General features: G+C 51.3%; 7 protein-coding genes across 7 annotated transcripts; 3 read left to right on the forward strand and 4 right to left on the reverse strand.

The window, feature by feature from the left end:
* Positions 1-264: 264 nt before the first annotated feature.
* A1O9_07922 (uncharacterized protein) lies at positions 265-1,798 on the reverse strand (the record flags this gene model as incomplete). Its single annotated transcript, XM_013403477.1, has 2 exons — positions 265-1,577; positions 1,639-1,798. The coding sequence occupies 2 exons, from the start codon at positions 1,796-1,798 to the stop codon at positions 265-267; spliced, it is 1,473 nt and encodes a 490-aa protein (XP_013258931.1).
* Positions 1,799-2,699: 901 nt separating this feature from the next.
* On the forward strand, positions 2,700-4,825 carry A1O9_07923 (uncharacterized protein; the record flags this gene model as incomplete). The annotated part of the gene is made up of 2 exons (XM_013403478.1): positions 2,700-2,859; positions 2,916-4,825. The coding sequence occupies 2 exons, from the start codon at positions 2,700-2,702 to the stop codon at positions 4,823-4,825; spliced, it is 2,070 nt and encodes a 689-aa protein (XP_013258932.1).
* A 2,143-nt stretch (positions 4,826-6,968) lies between these two features.
* On the forward strand, positions 6,969-8,264 carry A1O9_07924 (ethanolamine kinase; the record flags this gene model as incomplete). The annotated part of the gene is made up of 2 exons (XM_013403479.1): positions 6,969-7,151; positions 7,218-8,264. 2 exons carry the CDS (start codon positions 6,969-6,971, stop codon positions 8,262-8,264), a joined length of 1,230 nt encoding a protein of 409 aa, XP_013258933.1.
* A 590-nt stretch (positions 8,265-8,854) lies between these two features.
* Positions 8,855-10,745, forward strand: A1O9_07925 (uncharacterized protein; the record flags this gene model as incomplete). Its single annotated transcript, XM_013403480.1, has 4 exons — positions 8,855-9,224; positions 9,345-9,631; positions 9,710-9,828; positions 9,878-10,745. 4 exons carry the CDS (start codon positions 8,855-8,857, stop codon positions 10,743-10,745), a joined length of 1,644 nt encoding a protein of 547 aa, XP_013258934.1.
* Positions 10,746-11,004: 259 nt separating this feature from the next.
* Positions 11,005-11,913, reverse strand: A1O9_07926 (uncharacterized protein; the record flags this gene model as incomplete). Its single annotated transcript, XM_013403481.1, has 1 exon — positions 11,005-11,913. The coding sequence occupies one exon, from the start codon at positions 11,911-11,913 to the stop codon at positions 11,005-11,007; it is 909 nt and encodes a 302-aa protein (XP_013258935.1).
* An 805-nt stretch (positions 11,914-12,718) lies between these two features.
* A1O9_07927 (uncharacterized protein) lies at positions 12,719-14,158 on the reverse strand (the record flags this gene model as incomplete). The annotated part of the gene is made up of 1 exon (XM_013403482.1): positions 12,719-14,158. One exon carries the CDS (start codon positions 14,156-14,158, stop codon positions 12,719-12,721), a length of 1,440 nt encoding a protein of 479 aa, XP_013258936.1.
* Positions 14,159-14,738: 580 nt separating this feature from the next.
* Positions 14,739-16,523, reverse strand: A1O9_07928 (Atypical/ABC1/ABC1-B protein kinase; the record flags this gene model as incomplete). The annotated part of the gene is made up of 2 exons (XM_013403483.1): positions 14,739-16,170; positions 16,228-16,523. 2 exons carry the CDS (start codon positions 16,521-16,523, stop codon positions 14,739-14,741), a joined length of 1,728 nt encoding a protein of 575 aa, XP_013258937.1.
* Positions 16,524-16,852: the final 329 nt, after the last annotated feature.

Consider the following 16,852-nt stretch of genomic DNA (forward strand, 5'->3'; position numbering starts at 1 on the left):
CCCAAAACAAGGCACAAAAACCCTCCCCCCCTCCCAGGTATTCAGCCCCTTCTCCATTAATTTTGGCAACAACTTCCCTCCCTCAGGAGCTATCACCCTCACTCGAGCCATCATCGAAGGCTTGTCCCTGAGCGATTTTCTTGTTTTGACCTGTCGATGTTTTCCAGGCTGGCCTACCAGAGAAGAAATATTCGTCGATTTGCTCCAATGTAAGACGAGCGGTTTCGGGCACGAAGAAGAAGGTTAGCAAGAGCATTAAAAAAGTTACACCTGGACGTTGTGAGCATAGACCTTATTCGAGAGGAAAGGGAATGTACCCGAATAGAAATATCCAACACTGAGACCCATATTACCGTAGTCTACGCTGAGCATGTAAGGGCCGTAGAAACTGCCAGCGAAGCCAAATATCTGATACACCAGCGTTGTCGACGCTTGACCATATGTTCGCAGTCTGAGGCTGTGTTGCTCAGGTGCGGCAATCCAGACGCTGGTGCCAATGAACATCCCAAACAAGTATGCCCAGAGAAAGAGGAACACGAGCAGCACGACCTTTGCTGTACGGCTGTCTTGACCTAGGACGGATCCCACAATCGCGATGGTGAGCATGCATATGGTCATGCAAAAATAACCCCAGAGCATTGAAAAGCGTCGTCCACCGTATTCAATGACAAACGGGCCAGGTAGAGATCCTGCCATCGTACAGCTAGCTAGGATGAAGTTGTTGAGGAAAGGGCTTTTAATACCAACTTTGGCGAGAAAGATTGCTCCGTAAGGCCCGACAAACTTAGAGCCAGTGATAGCGAGTCCCACCATGATAAGTCCACTAATAAGGGTACGTCGAAAGTTACCACCCTGGTAAATCTCTGTCCATCTCGAGTTCGCATGGTCTAATTTCTCCATTTCGATATGGCGTTGCACATCTTGTACTTGAAGAAGGACGTCCGGATGCTCGGGTGTTTTGGCATAATACCATGCAAATGATCTTTTTGCGGCATCATCTCGGCCCTTAGTCAAGAGCCAGCGAGGGGACTCTGGGAATAGGAGCACACCGAATCCGAGGATGCATGAAAGCGGAATTTGACAGATAATGGGAATCTGCCATGCGAGATTACTGGTATAGCTCGAAGAGCCTAAGCAAACTGCAGCTGCGACCGCATTTCCTGTACCGAGTCCAATATTGTAGAGAGCGAGCAGCATCCCTCTCTTGCTTGCGACAACGCACTCCGCGCCGTATACCGGAGCGGCAGCAATAATATGCCCAAGCCCCACGCCGCCGATACACTTACAGACAAGGTAGGCAGTGAAGTTTCCAGCAGTACCCAGCATTCCTCCCGCGCCGATGGCTGCGAAAGCTGCTCCTACTTGAATCGTTCCGCGGCGCCCGAGGCGATTCCCAACAGGACCAGAAATCGCGCCACCAAGGGCAATGAAAAGCAATGTCAAGGAGACTAGACCTTGTTGTAGGGCGGTTTGTGAGCATACTACGGCAGTGATTCCTGTCTGAGGGTCTGTTTTTGGAGCGCATTTCCCAAAAGATTTCCGATACGGCTGCATTTGAAGGACAGTGCCACCGAATCCTGGGTATTCGTTAGAAAACCAGACACTAAGGTCCTGAATGTGTGGATAACATTGACTTACCCAGGTCGAAGTTAAAAATCCAACCTGCAAGAGCAATAAACGACGCAAACAAGATCATTTGTTTTGTCGCCTTCTGCTGCGAGTGGACGTGCATGGGAGAAGACTCCTCGGAGGTATTCTCCTTTGTCTCCACGGTAGGATTCATATCCCCTTTCGCCATGACCATTGTTTCAATGCTACCCCCTTCAGTATAGGTTCCGATTTGAGGGTATAACTTTGCAATGTGCTGTCGTCTTGTGAGATAGATTTGGAGAACACGAATGTTGTGCGAGCCGAGCTACCTATTTGTAGTCGTTGCCCTTCAAGCGGTTGGCTGGCTACATAAGTACGGTAATCACGTTGTTAGTGCCAGGAAGCAGGAGCCCCAGGCTTCCATCCCCAGATTCTGTCCTGTTACCTATCCAACCCCGAGGGGAAAGAAGCCATCAATGTAAACTCAGAGCTGGGCCAATACTTTCTACCAAACGGGCGGGTCAGAGTACCACAATTGCGGTACCAACTAGCTCCAAATAGACCAGTAGCCAGGTTTTCAAGTCTCAAGCGAGAGGTTATTATCGGGTCATGGTCGGGAGCAAGCGTACTTTCCTGAACGCGAATCGAGAAAGAAGATTCACAGGTTCTTCATCGTTGCCAACAAGTGGGGAAAGAGCCCGTCCCTTATCTTGTCAATCTACAGTAGGTCATGATTTCCAAGTTGGCTCGTGGCGTCGAGTGGTTCGTTTCCTGTAGCTATGATCACACGAAACGCAGCTCTGAGCCCGCAGGACAGATCAAGGTTTCAAGGAAGCGGACTCGTGCAGTCCTTCGTAATTGATGCCTTCAGCTTTAAAAACCCGTGCAACCTAGACAAGGCCGGGAGGGTTGAGGCTGAAGTGTGGAGCATCTGAGCTGAGTACTTCACCGTATATGCCAAGGATGCCCAGCTTTCTACAATCTGGAGAAACTTGGAAAGTTTGCTCAGTTTGTTTCTAAAACGGCCGATGTCTAGAAAAAAAAGTAGAATCGCTGTTTTGCACGTGTTTTCTTAGGCCTCAAATCAGCACAAGATTTCGCATCACAACATGTCAAAGATGGCCGGGACAAAACGTACGATAGATGCCGGGGAGAAAGGACCTAGTAAAAAGACCAAATTCGCAGGAGACAGAGAAAGGACGAGCAAGGTCAAAGAACGTTACCGCCCTGAGGTATTCAAGTCGAATAAACCTGAACCATATCTTAGTGGTAAGTTGCAAGGATCATGCCTCAGAGTCGGTACGATATGCTAATGAGTTATACAGACACGACAGGCTCATCGTCCCGTGAAGCCCACGTAAAGCAGAAACAGCTTGCTTCCGAACGAAAAGCAGCCAAACCTAACGCGGACTCGATCTATCGGTCGAAGAAGATATGGGAACGCCTGCGCCGCAAGTCCCACGTCCCTAAAGATGAGCGGGACCAACTTGTCAAAGAGTTGTTTGATATCATTACCGGAAGAGTTACAGAGTTTGTTTTCAAACATGATTCCGTTCGTGTCATTCAATGTGCATTGAAATATGCGACCCCCGCACAGAAGAAACAGATTGCCATGGAGTTGAAAGGACATTATAGAGAACTGGCTGAATCAAAATACGCTAAGTTTCTGATTGCGAAGATGGTAACGGAAGATGATGAGGTTCGGGACGCTGTCGTGGAAGAGTTCTACGGTCATGTCAAACGGCTCATCAGACATCCTGAGGCGAGCTGGATCGTGGATGATATCTATCGCACAATAGCGAGCAAACAGCAAAGAGCTATTATGCTGCGCGAATGGTATGGGCCCGAATTTGTTGTCTTTGCCAAAGCCAACAGCAAGTCGGACAATGTCCCCACCGATCTATCGGAGATTCTGGCTCAGAACCCAGAGAAGAGGAGTCCGATCATGCAGCATTTGAAGGAAATGACCAATCAACTTGTTCAAAAGAAGACGACAGGATTCACAATTCTTCACGATGCGCTGCTGCAATATTTCCTCAACTGTAAACCAGACAGTCCAGAGATTACAGAGTTTCTTGAGATGCTACGTGATGACGAGGAGGGTGACTGCTACAAGAACCTAGCCTTCACCAAGTCAGGTTCCCGCCTTGTCTGCCTCTCGCTCGCCTATGGCAGTTCTAAAGACAGACGCACAATCCTCAAGTTCTTCAAGACTCACATGAAATTACTGGCTTCTGACCCATATGGTCACAATGTGCTCCTGACAGCATATGACACCATTGATGATACTGTCATGACCGCAAAGGCCATATTTTCAGAACTCCTGGGCAAGGACCTTGATGGCGAAGCGAGAGATCAAGATTTGCTGTCTCAGACAGAACATCTTACAGCTCGGATTCCACTTCTATATCTCATGTCACCGGAGGCACCAAAGTGGCTCGTGACAGATGACACTACGGCAATCATCAAAGAAGTTCGTGGGATTCGCACCATGACCTCGAAAAAGGATCCGGAAACGCGACGCCATGAACTGTTGAAATCCATCTCACAATCATTACTCGACTTGATCGCCTCTCAATCCAGCTTGCTCGCAAAGTCCAGTTTTGGATGCCAATTCGTTACCGAAGTGCTCCTCGGTGCAATTGGCGATGCCCAGCCAGCCTTGTCGGCTCTTGCGAAAATAGGGAGCGACGAGAGTGAGGAAAGTGCTCAAGTCCTGAGCACCCCGGCCGTTGGCAGAATGCTCAAAGCCCTTGTCCAGGGTGGCCGGTTCGACAAGGAGACCAAATCCATTGTCAAGGTGGAGCCACCACTCAAATTTCACGGACTGTTGTACGAGCAGATCAATACCCGGGGAGAAGAGGAGATTGCGAACTGGGCGAACGGGCCGAATTCGTTTGTCGTCGTGGCAATGTTAGAAGCCAACGACTTTGAGGAGAAACAAGAACTGTTAAAGAAGTTGACACAGAAGAAAGATGCCTTGGATCCGCAGGTTGCGGGGGCAAGAATCATTTTGAAAAGCATCCTCGGCGGGACTGAGGCACAAACCGAAAGCAAGGATCAGGGGAAGGTCAAGGCGAAGGCTAAGCATGCTACAGCACCAGAAGATGTCGAAAAAGAAGAGAAAAAGTTGAAGAAAAAGACGAAGAGTGGTACTGAGGAACAAGTTGCGAAAGAGGAGAAATTAATCAAGGAGACCGCTGGTGAGAAGAAGTCGAAAAAGACCAAGAAGTGAACGTTGAGCATGAATTCGGCATTGTTGATGAGGACTTCGTAAGTCCATTAGCTACAGTAGGTGTATAGACGAAGCAAATCGGTATGGACAACAAGTATTGGATAAATGACAGGGACAGGGGGGGCCGCACAAGGACCTACAGGCGATTGTTCCGCCCATGCTCTCCCAGAATGCGAATGATGGTCCCCTCCTGGGGTACCCGCCTTCATGCTGAATTCCGCAAGTATTCAAGTGCGATGCCATGAAAATCAAACTGAAGGAGTGGGCCATCAATACCGGCCTTTCCGTCTAACCCATGATGTTTGCAGGGCCAAGCCGCAGATGACGTGGAAAAGAGATCGACTTTGCACCACTTTCGATGAGCATCGATTTCGACCTCGTGCGGGTGGATAGCGGACTCCTTACCCCTCGTGTGTAGCGGTTAGAGCGGCGAGAGAATGACGATAGAACAGCCAGGGCCTGCTTTCAGAGGGCTGTACCTATCTCGAGATTTTCTTGAACGACGGCGAGGAATACCTTACGCGGTTCTCGTGCGAGCCATACTCGTCCCTAGTCGAGGATTGGTTTATCCCGTTGGGTGTAACTTGGGAATGCCTTTTACTTTTCTTCACCATTATCTTCTTGTCCTTAGTTTCACTGTGTCGATTTACTCTTCGTGAAATCAAATTATTACGACATTTGTAACTCTTTTGAGTCCATAGATATGTCTCTTCCTTGACTGCGAGAACATTCTAATGACATTCTTGCTCGTGACGAACTTCGCACGTGACCTTTTATGTCGTCCACGCCCTTTCACTTACCCAGCAACGCAGCCCCTGAAATTGCAAATGCCAACCTTTCATGTGCGCATAAATTCAGACTGTGAGCTTGTCTTCCTATGAATTTTCCGCTGGTGTCTTCCGAAGCTTGCAACGGAAGCACAGCCAGCAATTCTCCATGAGAGACATAGCATGCCTGAACAAAGTTGCAATGCTTGACTTGTCCATAAAGGGAAGGGTGTGAACGAAGACTCCCAGAACGAAGAACGCGAAGACCAAGGCGGCAAAATATTCAGTCGCAGAACTGGCGCAAACTGTACGCTCATTGAGTAAATTGAGCAGGCCATTGCTACGTGGGAGATATACAGCCAAAGGATCATTGTCAAGCTCATCAGCTACAGGTCATTAATGAACGGCAAGGCGCAGTGAAGGTACCAACAAGATGAGACTTTGATGATCTCGACTCCATAGATCTTGCATGCCCCCATTCACGCACGACTTGCGAGAGAAGATGCCGAAAACCCTGATCAAGTATTCATTCGGTGGGATCCCATATCGCTTCCTCGGCATTCAAATTGCCGTATGTGAGGGGACCCGCGTTCATACCACCCTCAAATTCCCGGTTTTTATGGTTCTCAGCCACAACTTCCCTATGCAGATTGCCCCCATAGTAGTAACTATCAACAAAGCTGCATGACACCATCGATGTTTGTGAACAAGTGTACAATTAGGTCAGCGCCTCGGCAGACCTACCTGAACCAGTTGCGAAGTGCCAAGATTGGAGGGTCCTCAAGTACATACAATACGCTTTAAAGCGGCAGCCGGCACATTTCCCCCCTCGGTGGGTACGGCCTACACAGTACTGGCGAGTAGATACTCCGTACCGTACATACTCGGACACGTAAGTTCGTAACTTGTAAGACGTCAGGGTCCAATGACTTGGGGCCCAAGGCACCCCTACAGACGAGTGGGGCGTGAGGCACGGCTGCACGGGATACCAGGTGCCAGCAACGCGGGGCTTTCCTTTAGTGGCTTCGCGATCAACAATTGAAACCCAAGCACGAGGGGGATTCCGTCATTCTCCAATTTCGATTTGTGCGCTTCCAGGCACGACTCACAGTTCACAACTCGAGTCCTCGTCCTGCGTACAGGTGGGCAGGCAGCGGCCCCTAGTGGCCCATCCAACCTAATACCAGTTCAGTCCTCCATCCTGCGCATGTGCCGGTTCTCTTTTAACCCACGATTTATCGGTCTACCAACTTCTCGTCCACAGCCCTTCCTCTCTCCTCGAAATAGACCCTCGTCGCTGCAAAAGTCCTATCCATATCCCCGCCTTTGATCCCACTCTGATTATTCCGTTCCTCCTTGCTAGGTCATGCAGCAATATGGGTTCAATTAAGACTGACGCAAACGGGCATGGCTCGCAACTCCTCCATATCGATGCCTCCTTCGACAACAAGAACTCGGAGGAATCTGCTATTGAACTGGTCTACAGAATCCAACCCAAATGGCGAACTGCTCCTGGTAAACTAGAAGTCGTCAAGTTCACCGACGGCATCACAAACACTGTAAGGCCCCTCCACTGCTACCTATCCACGGCGAGGCACGTGCTCACGCGGTATCTGCTCTTCCAGTTGCTCAAAGTCGGCAAACATCTACCTGGCCTGTCCCAGGATGAGATCGATCGAGACTCTGTTCTGCTGCGTGCCTATGGCAACAACACTGAAATCTTGATCGATCGAGATAGAGAAGCTATGTCGCATGCGCTATGTGCTGAGCGTGGTCTTGCTCCCCCATTGCTAGCAAGGTTCAATAATGGCCTGTTGTATAGGTACATCATTGGAAAAGTGTGTACTCCTCAAGACTTGATCAGGGAACCTGTGTGGCGTGCTGTGGCTACTCGCCTGGGTGAGTGGCATGCCCGACTTCCCGTGGACTCGGTTGCAGAAAGCAGCAATGCTACCAATGGGCATGCCGTGAATGGTACATCTCCCAATTCTCCCTTGAACTCGAGGTCACCTGTTCCAAACTGCTGGTCCGTCATGCAGAAGTGGGTTGGCGCTTTGCCAGATGAGACACCCAAGAAGAAAGCCAGGAAAGAACTTCTTCAGGGAGAACTCGACCGATCCTTCAAAGACCTTGACAATGAGCGGGGTCCAGGCGTCAAGGGGTTTGTCTTTGGACACTGTGACCTGTTAAGTGCCAATGTCATCATGTTACCCTCCGAGTCCGTCGATAGTAAGGCGGATAACACTCTGAAAGTCTCCTTCATCGATTACGAATATGCCACACCATGCCCTGCCACTTTCGATATTGCCAATCATTTCGCCGAATGGGGTGGCTATGACTGTGATTACGGTATGCTACCAACAAAGTCTATCCGTCGTCAATTCCTCAAAGACTACCTCGACTCGTACAAAGCCCACAGCGACACACCCTTCCCTGGTAATATGCTCCAGGTCTTGATGGAAGAAATCGATCGATGGCGCGGTATGCCTGGTTTATACTGGGGCATCTGGGCTTTGATCCAAGCAACCATTTCCCAGATCGATTTTGATTATGCCTCCTACGCAGAAGTACGACTAGGTGAATACTTTGCTTGGAGAGCAGAAGAAAGCGGCAGCCGAGCCCAGGAAGGCGCTGAGCTTCCACTTCGTGAGCGAAGGTGGGCAGAAGAATAATGACTTGATCATTTCATTAGTAGTTGCCATTGTCGGTGTGCGCCAGTGCTACGGTCAACAGGACGCATACAATCCTAGAGTTGTAATGCCATCTTCGCGTTCGTGCGGCTGAAGGCACAACATGACGCGTGCCCAGGCTGCTCGCGCCACAGGACTTATGGCCCTTTTAAGACGCAACTCACGTTACAGCCAAGCACAAACTACCTATGGAGGATGCCTAACATCGCCAAAAGTGTCGAGTCATGGAGACTGCCAGGCCAAGCAAGGATGCAAGAAGAGCCACCTAAGAGCCACCGAGAGCCAAGATGCAAGCTGCTTATGTAATAAATAAGCACTTGTCAGTCTCTATATCAATACATTGAACATCATATTTATTGTGCTGCATCTCAACTTCTCGATCCGCTCATAAGGCTCGGATACATACATGGGTGAGCAACATGAGACTTCGTCCAATCATAGCTACACACTCTTTATAAAGACACTAACCAGCCGACTTTCGCCAGCCTATCAACTAATAGGACCAGGCTATATATGGCGAGAACAGGCGAATCGCCAGAAGAGACACCAGATTTGCTCGTGGATTAGGCTCAATGTCATCCCAAATACAACGCAATGTTTTCATCACGTCCAGCAATCCAGAGCAATTCAAGAGCAAATGCAATCGGCGCACAGTCTCTTCAGTTGCATCTAAGATCTGCCGTCCGACCTCAAAGAGAATAGTGCTTGGTCGGACACTCTATCGCCCTTTCCTACAACGTGGTGAAGAACGATCGTCGCCCAAAAGTGAAGGCCAGGACGAGAGCAAAAGTTCCTCTTCCCAGAATGATACCGAGCAAGCGCTTACCCGTGTCATGGAAACCACATTCTTAAAGGGGTCACCTTTGGGAAGTCCGTTGGTCGATCCTTTTGAAAGTTATCCCGTCCAAATTCGACCATATGTCCCCTTCCTTGTGGATTATTGTAGGCCTTGCCACCATCATGCCTTCCAATGTACCCCTGGGACGAACTCCAGGCCGTTCTGTTCTCAATCGTCCCGTCCGATGCATATAGCTGCCTTACTGACTGCTCGCTGAATTGTAGTCATCCGATTCCTGACACCGAGGTTTAGTCCTGCCCTTGCAACCGAGACTAGCAGATATCTGGTGTGGTTCAATGTTTCCATGCACAATCCTGAGCTTTTCCATGTCCTCATTGCCTTGAGCCAGGCATACTATAACATCGACCAACGGGGGTTTGGCCAGCCACATACCATATCGTTATACCATCGCGGCGAGGGTCTGAAGCAATTGAGGAAGAAATTTGAAACAGCCAAGGCTGCGGACGACGACGCTTCCATCCTGGCTGTGCTGTGGCTGATGGATGTAGACGTAAGTACACATCGATTACCCGCAGACTTTGGTTTGGAGACCAACTCGCTGATGGTGATTTATTCCTTGGGAAACTAGCAGGCAGCGAATGGAGATGGCCATGCTTTTTCGATGCATAAACGAGCGCAGGAGCATTTTGTATCCACGCGAGGGGGGATCCGCAAGCTGCACCCAGAACTACAGGATGAATTACTCAAGTTCGTTCAATTCCCTCTCCACTGCTTGTCTTTGTTGACAACGGACCAGGAGCGAATTCTTTCTACCCCTTCTTTTATACGGTAGTTTCGCTTGCGAGTTCACTCGGGGTGATGTTCTGGTACGCTTCAAGGAGCACGGCCCCGTGAAAGCATGGCCCGAAAACAATGCTTCAGCGGTCTTATCCACCATTACTGCGAAGCGACTCCTGATCTCCCCAACGGTGGATATTCTGCAGGGCATTTTTGAACATGTTTCTCTCGAGCCACGTTATATGCGGACGGCAAGCGCTGATATCACGGGTTGCGAAGGCCTCACTTCGCAATCGATCCCCACCCAGCGCATCAGTCCGATGACCGAGATGTTCAGGGTGCTCCATCTTACGGACCAAGTCAAGCTCAAAACGTTGGATCATCGAATCATTCTCGCATTACTCGTTTACATTTTCAACCTTCACAATCAGCCAGGTGCATTTACTCTAGCGCCATCTCCGACGGGCACACCATCAGACAGCAGGGATAGCTCTCCGAGGAGCTATCTAGATATCCTGTCAGATGTTGCCCTTGAAATGACACGTCCGAGCCATCCAGAAGATCCCGATAGGGTGACGGAGCGAGAAGTCACGCTCTGGACCATGGTTGCTATCGGATCGTCCGCGGCCTTCAGTCCGTGGAGGCTGGAGATTCCCTTCATGGGCCATATGATTGTGCTGATGGAGAACGATGGGAAACAGACAGAACAAGGTTGTGTTTCTGGTGCAGATCTCGTCGCCTCTACCAGCGGTCCGCGTAGTGATTGTGGTCAGGTACATCCGATGGAACCGTCGAATCTGGACACGCTCACTCAATACCTTCGGGGTTATTACCTCTATGGTGCAGACAAGGTTCATTTGGATAGTTTACCGCGCTGGAAGAATTGAGAGGGTAGATATCGCATAGCTACGACAGTTGGTCTGTGGTGGCCCGTCGAATATCTATCAAACCATCCGTCGATCATGAGATGTAGCCGGCTACTCAGATTTCAGCAGTAGCCATAGCCTTTTCCCCAAAATTACAAGATACAGTGAGATTTGACACATCTCTCTGCAAGTATGGCCAACATTGCGGCCACGATACTCACAACGCGGGAGCGGAACACGCTAGAGCGACTTCATCAGACGACCTGACTCAACACCAGGACTAGTCGATGCTGCCACTCTCCAAACCCTTCGACTTCGACTTCGACTTGGCCGGCCGCAGCATAATCATCTGAACATACCAACCATCCCCGGCCGTCCTCACTCCCCCTGCCTGTTCAAGCCTCCTCTCCGAGAACTCCTCACCTTGATCCCCACCCTCCTCCCAACGCAATAGATCAATCCAGATATCCTTGCCCGGCAACACCCCGAACCCGACGCTCTCATACACCTTCATGCCCATTGGACTGGCTTCAAGCATACACGGCAGGCCTAGCTGATCTGCCTCCCGCACGGCAAGACGCATCAGCATCCCGGCCGCGCCGCGCCGGTGGTGCGCGGGATCCGTGTATACGTTGTCGATCAGGACGTGCGCCCCGATGAGCTGTGTGGCTTCTTGTCGCGCGGCGATCAGGGATGCGACGAAAATGTCGCTCAGCTCGTGGTTCATATGCGGTGTTTTTGCGCTGCTGGTTGCAGCAGCTTCGGTGTCAGCGGCGACACTGGATGCAGATTGCTTGTCGATTTCCCTCTGTGTCTCGGTATCAGGATGCGCGCCCGTCGCCGGCACGACGTAGTATTTGATCGCCGCTATCACACGTCCTTCCGGCCTTGCACCATCTCCCTCGGCCTCCCCCGCGCCCTCCACATCTGTCTCCACATCTGTCTCGTCTGGAACAAGTTGGTCATCCAGGACAACCACGAACCTGACCTCATCCTCATTCTTCAACGACTCGGTATCTGTCTGGAGATATCTCGCCCAGTTGGCCGCGTTGGTGAGTTCCGGCCGGTACATGATCGTCCCCATCAACGGGATTTCCAGCCATGCCGCCAGGTGCACCCGCGCGATCGCCCTGAAGAGCTTGAAGTCGTGGGGCCGCGAGCGTGAGAGGGTGTATGTATGGAGCGTCATTTCGGGTTTTCCTGGGGGCTTTTTTTGGAGAAGGGGGGAGGGGGGGGGGGGGGGGTTCCGTCCTTGATTCGCGTTGGAAATGTAGCCTCTTTCTTTTTTAAGGACTTCCTGGATCGGAAAAGGCTGATTATATATGCTCAGTCAGATGCGTGGTGAATTTCTCCCTGATGGATCCGTTCTATCGATTCATTGCTGGAGAGAGAAAAATGTAGTTCTTTAACTATACGTATGTACCCATTTAACGGGCGTGCGGCACTCTCTGAATTCACATACCAGATGTCTCTCGGAACTCTGGTTGTCGAAGGGAGTGGAGACACATGCGCCGCTTGCTTACCTTGACTGGCGAGAAGTACAGAAATTAATAGTCATGTGACTATCATAGTAGTGAGGTTACAGTTGACACCCGGTTTTTTTTCCCTAACCGACCAATATGTATGCTAGCAGCTTCCGCTTCCGGTAGGTATGTACCACCTGTCAGCAGCGTCGGCCAAGGGATGTGTGTGAGTCATGGTCGGTGCTAGTCGTAAACCCATCGAAAGTCCGGTGAATACATCCAAATATACATGACAAGCAGCACTTGTGCAATGACGTCCCTGCTGTGCCTGCCTAGGAAGATCTGAGGACTGCTAACAATGTACAATAGGCGCCGTAATGTCGATTTGTGCTAATTAAATAAGTAATACGGGAGCCGCGGAATTTATTCATTTTGGGGGGAGTGGGGGGGGGGAAGGCTCCGATTTAATAGTTATTTAGTCATTGTCGTGATTGGATTCGATGTTCCCCGGTCCGATGGGCGATACCGACTTCATCTCGAATCCTCCCTCCCTCCGACTCCCTCTTCCACGAGCCTCAGCACGTCGCTCACAAGGTAAAGACTGCCGGCAATGCAGATGTGGCCGCGGCCGCGTTCGGCCAGCGTGACGGCCCGCTGAATCGCGGCTGCGACGTCGCCGTTCTTCGGTGCGCCTTCCACCCTTCCAGAGGTCAGTGCCCGGGCCTGGTCGGCCAGCTCGGCGGCAGAGAGGCTCTCGACCCACGGCATTCCGTCGACGGGGCCGAACGAGCAGGCGACGACGTTGTCGCCGTCGTGGATCAACGTGTGGAGAATCGTGTCGATCTCCTTCCCGCGCTTCATCGCCAGCACCCATGTCAGAGGCCGTCCCTGCAGAGCACGTTGCCGACGGACGTTGCGGTCGATGTGTGTGGCGAGTGCGGCTGCGGATTGCGGGTTGTGTGCGCCGTCGACGAGGGCTCGGATGCTGAAGTGCTCCTTGCCGCGGGGTTCCGACGGTAGGAGGTGCGCGGGCAAAGTGAGCCATTCCAGGCGGCCGCGGATCGAGGCGTGCGCGTTTTGGATCAGCGCTGGGAGGTGCTGGATCGTCGACCGGATGCGTTGCGCGAACGGTTCTGGGATGGGTGTGGGGTCTAAGGGGCCCTTCGAGGAGGATGGGTTTTGTTGTTGCTCAGCTATGTAGTACGCGGTGTATGCGGTGGAGAGGTTCTGCCTCTGGTGATCGGCGAGCCCGAGCGCTCGGATCGTAAGTGAATCGAGGACTGCTGCCTGCGTCGCGGGCAGTCTGAACCACAGGCCGCATTCGGCAGTAGTAGTTGTAGTTGTAGGAGGAGTAGCAGTGGTACCAGGATCAAGTTCATCCAGTTTCTGTTTCACTACGTCTTTGACGACCTCGTCGTTACTCTCGTCGACCACGACGGGGACACCTCTTTTGAAGATCCCACACTTCTCACGCGCAATTTCCTTTAAAGTGCTTCCCAGGAATTCCGTATGGTCCAGGCCGACTTTCGCCAGGACACTCACGCACACATCCTGTGGCCGGAGAGCATTGGTGGCATCCAGCCGTCCGCCCAGTCCACATTCGACGACGCCGAAATCCATGCCCTGGCGGGTGAAGAGCTCGAACGCGACAGCAGTGAGGATCTCAAACTCGCTCGCGTTGATGCCCTCCTTGACCGAGAGGTCCCTCAGCTCGTTCTCAACCTGCAGGAAGACTTCCTTCTCGACGACACGAGAATTGAGCCAGATGCAGTCCCAGCGATTGACCAAGTGCGGCGAGGTGAAGCGGCCGACCTTGTAGCCTCGGTGGGCGAGAAACGTCGAGATGTAGCTGGCCACCGACCCCTTTCCATTTGTGCCAGCTATGTGGATGGCTCGCCAGGGCAGCGGGTCATGCACGTCGAATAAAGGTCGGAGGAGCGACGAGATCCGCGACAGTCCGAGATTAATCATTATTATTGTTATGTTGAGTGACGAGATCCTCCTTCCTTCATCGGGGAACTCTCTGTTGTATCGCACCTCTGATGGTCGACTACCGGGTGAAAGTGTAACAGATTCAGGAAAGAGTCTGCATTATGAGTCGACAGCCTTCGGCCGGCTACGGAGGGGGATGATGGTGGACCGATCCTTCTGGATGTGGATACTCGAGAGTGCTGGATTCTGCGAACGCAAAACCTTCATTAACTAATTCATATAATCAGTCGCTTTGATAAAGCAAAATAGGAAAAATGAGCGTAGAGTCACGTGGACGCCACGGCTCCGAGATAGCTTGATTTATATATTGACAAAAGCCTAGCGCAGGGGCATGTGCCATCGAATGATATTTACTTGGATGCAAAATCTCCAACCTCTCTATACAAAGTATCTTATAATTCTCGAACTCCTCGCTAACAAGGATCATAGTGCGTGGAATGCACAAAACGTAATGCAAAAAGGTCTGTGTCGCTCAGCAAGCCACCAGTGATGGGAGAATCAATCGATCTGCAATCCACTCGTGTCTTGCCGACACTGTATGTACGTCAGGTCGAGCGTTTCAACCATCTAGCCTCAAATGCCTCCTGACAGACAGATATCGCTCGTAGCCGAAAAGCTTCAGCTCAACCCTCACGAAACTCAACCAGGCCTGGAACAAATGCCAGAAGTTTCTGGGATTGAGTAGACTTCCCTCTTTTCGGATCTTCTCCTTTTCCTCCTCCCACACGGTCAAACTCGCATAGCGAGCGAGGATCATCATTGGGCGCATCGGTTGTGTTGAGCCTAGAGACTCGTCCAGACTACGGGTGAGGTCATTGGTTTTCAGAATCAGCAGAATGATCCGAGGCACGGATCCTAGTAGCTGCACTAGCTGTTGTAGGAGGTCTTCGCCAAATACTTGATTGATATCTTCTTTCTCCTTGGTGTTTCGAGCCGAAGTTGCGACTTCCTTCCTCGTCAACACTCGATAGTCGCGACCTGTAATTGCCGAGGCGAACAAAGGGAACTGTTCGTCGGTGATTCCTGCGACTTCATAACAGTATTTACGCATTCGAGCTTCGTCCGCGTCGATCACTGCCAGCCATAGTCTGGCATAGTCTCGCCGCAACTTGTCGTCGGGCATGCGGTAAAGGCCATGGTCGTAGAGAATAATGTCGAAATTATATGGATATCTCCGGGTTGGATTGTGGCGTACCGCGATATTGCCTCCATGTGGATCACAATGAAGAGGGGCGCCGCTCCGGAAAATCATAGTGTTGAAGATTCTGGCCAAAGTCGCAGAGACTTCATCGGGAGATATACTGTTTTTGACGAAGTATTCGAGATTGTCCACTCTTGCGCCTGTCACGTAGTCCATGACGAGAATCCTCCGACTGGCTGAGATGACTTTGGGAATAACGAGTGGAAAAGTCGCATTGCGCAAAAAATACTCTCTGGCTCGCTCGGCATTGGCGCCCTCGAGAGAAAAATCCAGCTCTTGAGGTAAGGAGAAATCCATTTCGCTGCTTAACCACTCCATGTCGTAATTAGGAAAGGCTCTTTTGAGCATACTGAAGGTGAACCGCGTCAAGGCCAGATCCAAAGGCACCCATTCCTCGAGACTTGGATGCTGCACCTTTACGGCGACTTTCTGGTCCGTACCCTTCAGGCGTGCGGTATGCACTTGAGCCAAACTTGCCGCACCAATTGGGTCACGGGAGAATTCTTCAAACGATTCTTCTATCCGGTGGCCAGTGTCGTTCAGAAACATGTCTTCTATCGATTCGTAGGATGAGACAGGGCATTTGTCTTGCAAGGGAATGAATGTCTCGGTCCACTCGGTTGGAAGGAGATAGCCCATGGAGGACAGGTGCTGGCCGAGTTTGATGAAGATGGAGCCATTCTTCTCGAGAACTTTCAATGTCCTCTCGGCACAGCGCTTATGGCAGGCCTTTAGGAGGCGGGTTTCTTCATCAGGATCGTCCAGCTCCTGCTTCAAGGTCACGCGGTAGCTGCAAGAACGCCTCAGTCAGCCCATATCTCCAAAAAGACGTTCTCTTGCAACATACTCATTGATGTTTACGGCCAACGTGGTTACGACCCTCCCTGTCCTTTCCGCCGCACGCCAACCATGTTTGAGGTCATCCCCAAAGAAAAGGAGACTCCCTCCCAGTGAGCCACCAGCTGCGGCCCAGTAGACAACTTTCTTCGGTCGGACGATGCGTACAGGTCGGGCGGCACGGGAGTTGAATGTACGAGAGGGGGCATCAAAGAACGTGGGATTCGCGTTCTTGCATCGAGAACAAGTCCACGTGGCGCGCCCCTGCCCTCTCGAGAGGAGGGGGACACTGGGGTGGATTCGCATGGGCGACAAGGGTTGAAGTTGTTATCGCGGTGGCATTGATCGTGAGAGGCGATTGCGGGCCGCAGGGTCTAGGAAGCCGATATCATTGAAGAGATCGGGCCTGTAACGTTGGGCAGCCTTGTGATTGACAGCTACAGGGTCTGTTGAGGATGAATTGGGGTGGGATGATCAGGTGCAAAGCGTTGGCAGGTTCGCTCCGATGGAATTTTCCCCCGTCTGGGTGGCCATGACGTCGACATCAGCTTTTCACGCTCCCTCGGTACGGAGGAGTAAATAGCTACAGCAGTGCCAACCATCAACACAGAGGTCATCAACTTCGTTTCAGAAAA

This window comes from Exophiala aquamarina (assembly GCF_000709125.1).
Source record: "Exophiala aquamarina CBS 119918 chromosome Unknown aczIA-supercont1.6, whole genome shotgun sequence".
In the NCBI taxonomy this organism is placed as follows: domain Eukaryota; kingdom Fungi; phylum Ascomycota; class Eurotiomycetes; order Chaetothyriales; family Herpotrichiellaceae; genus Exophiala; species Exophiala aquamarina.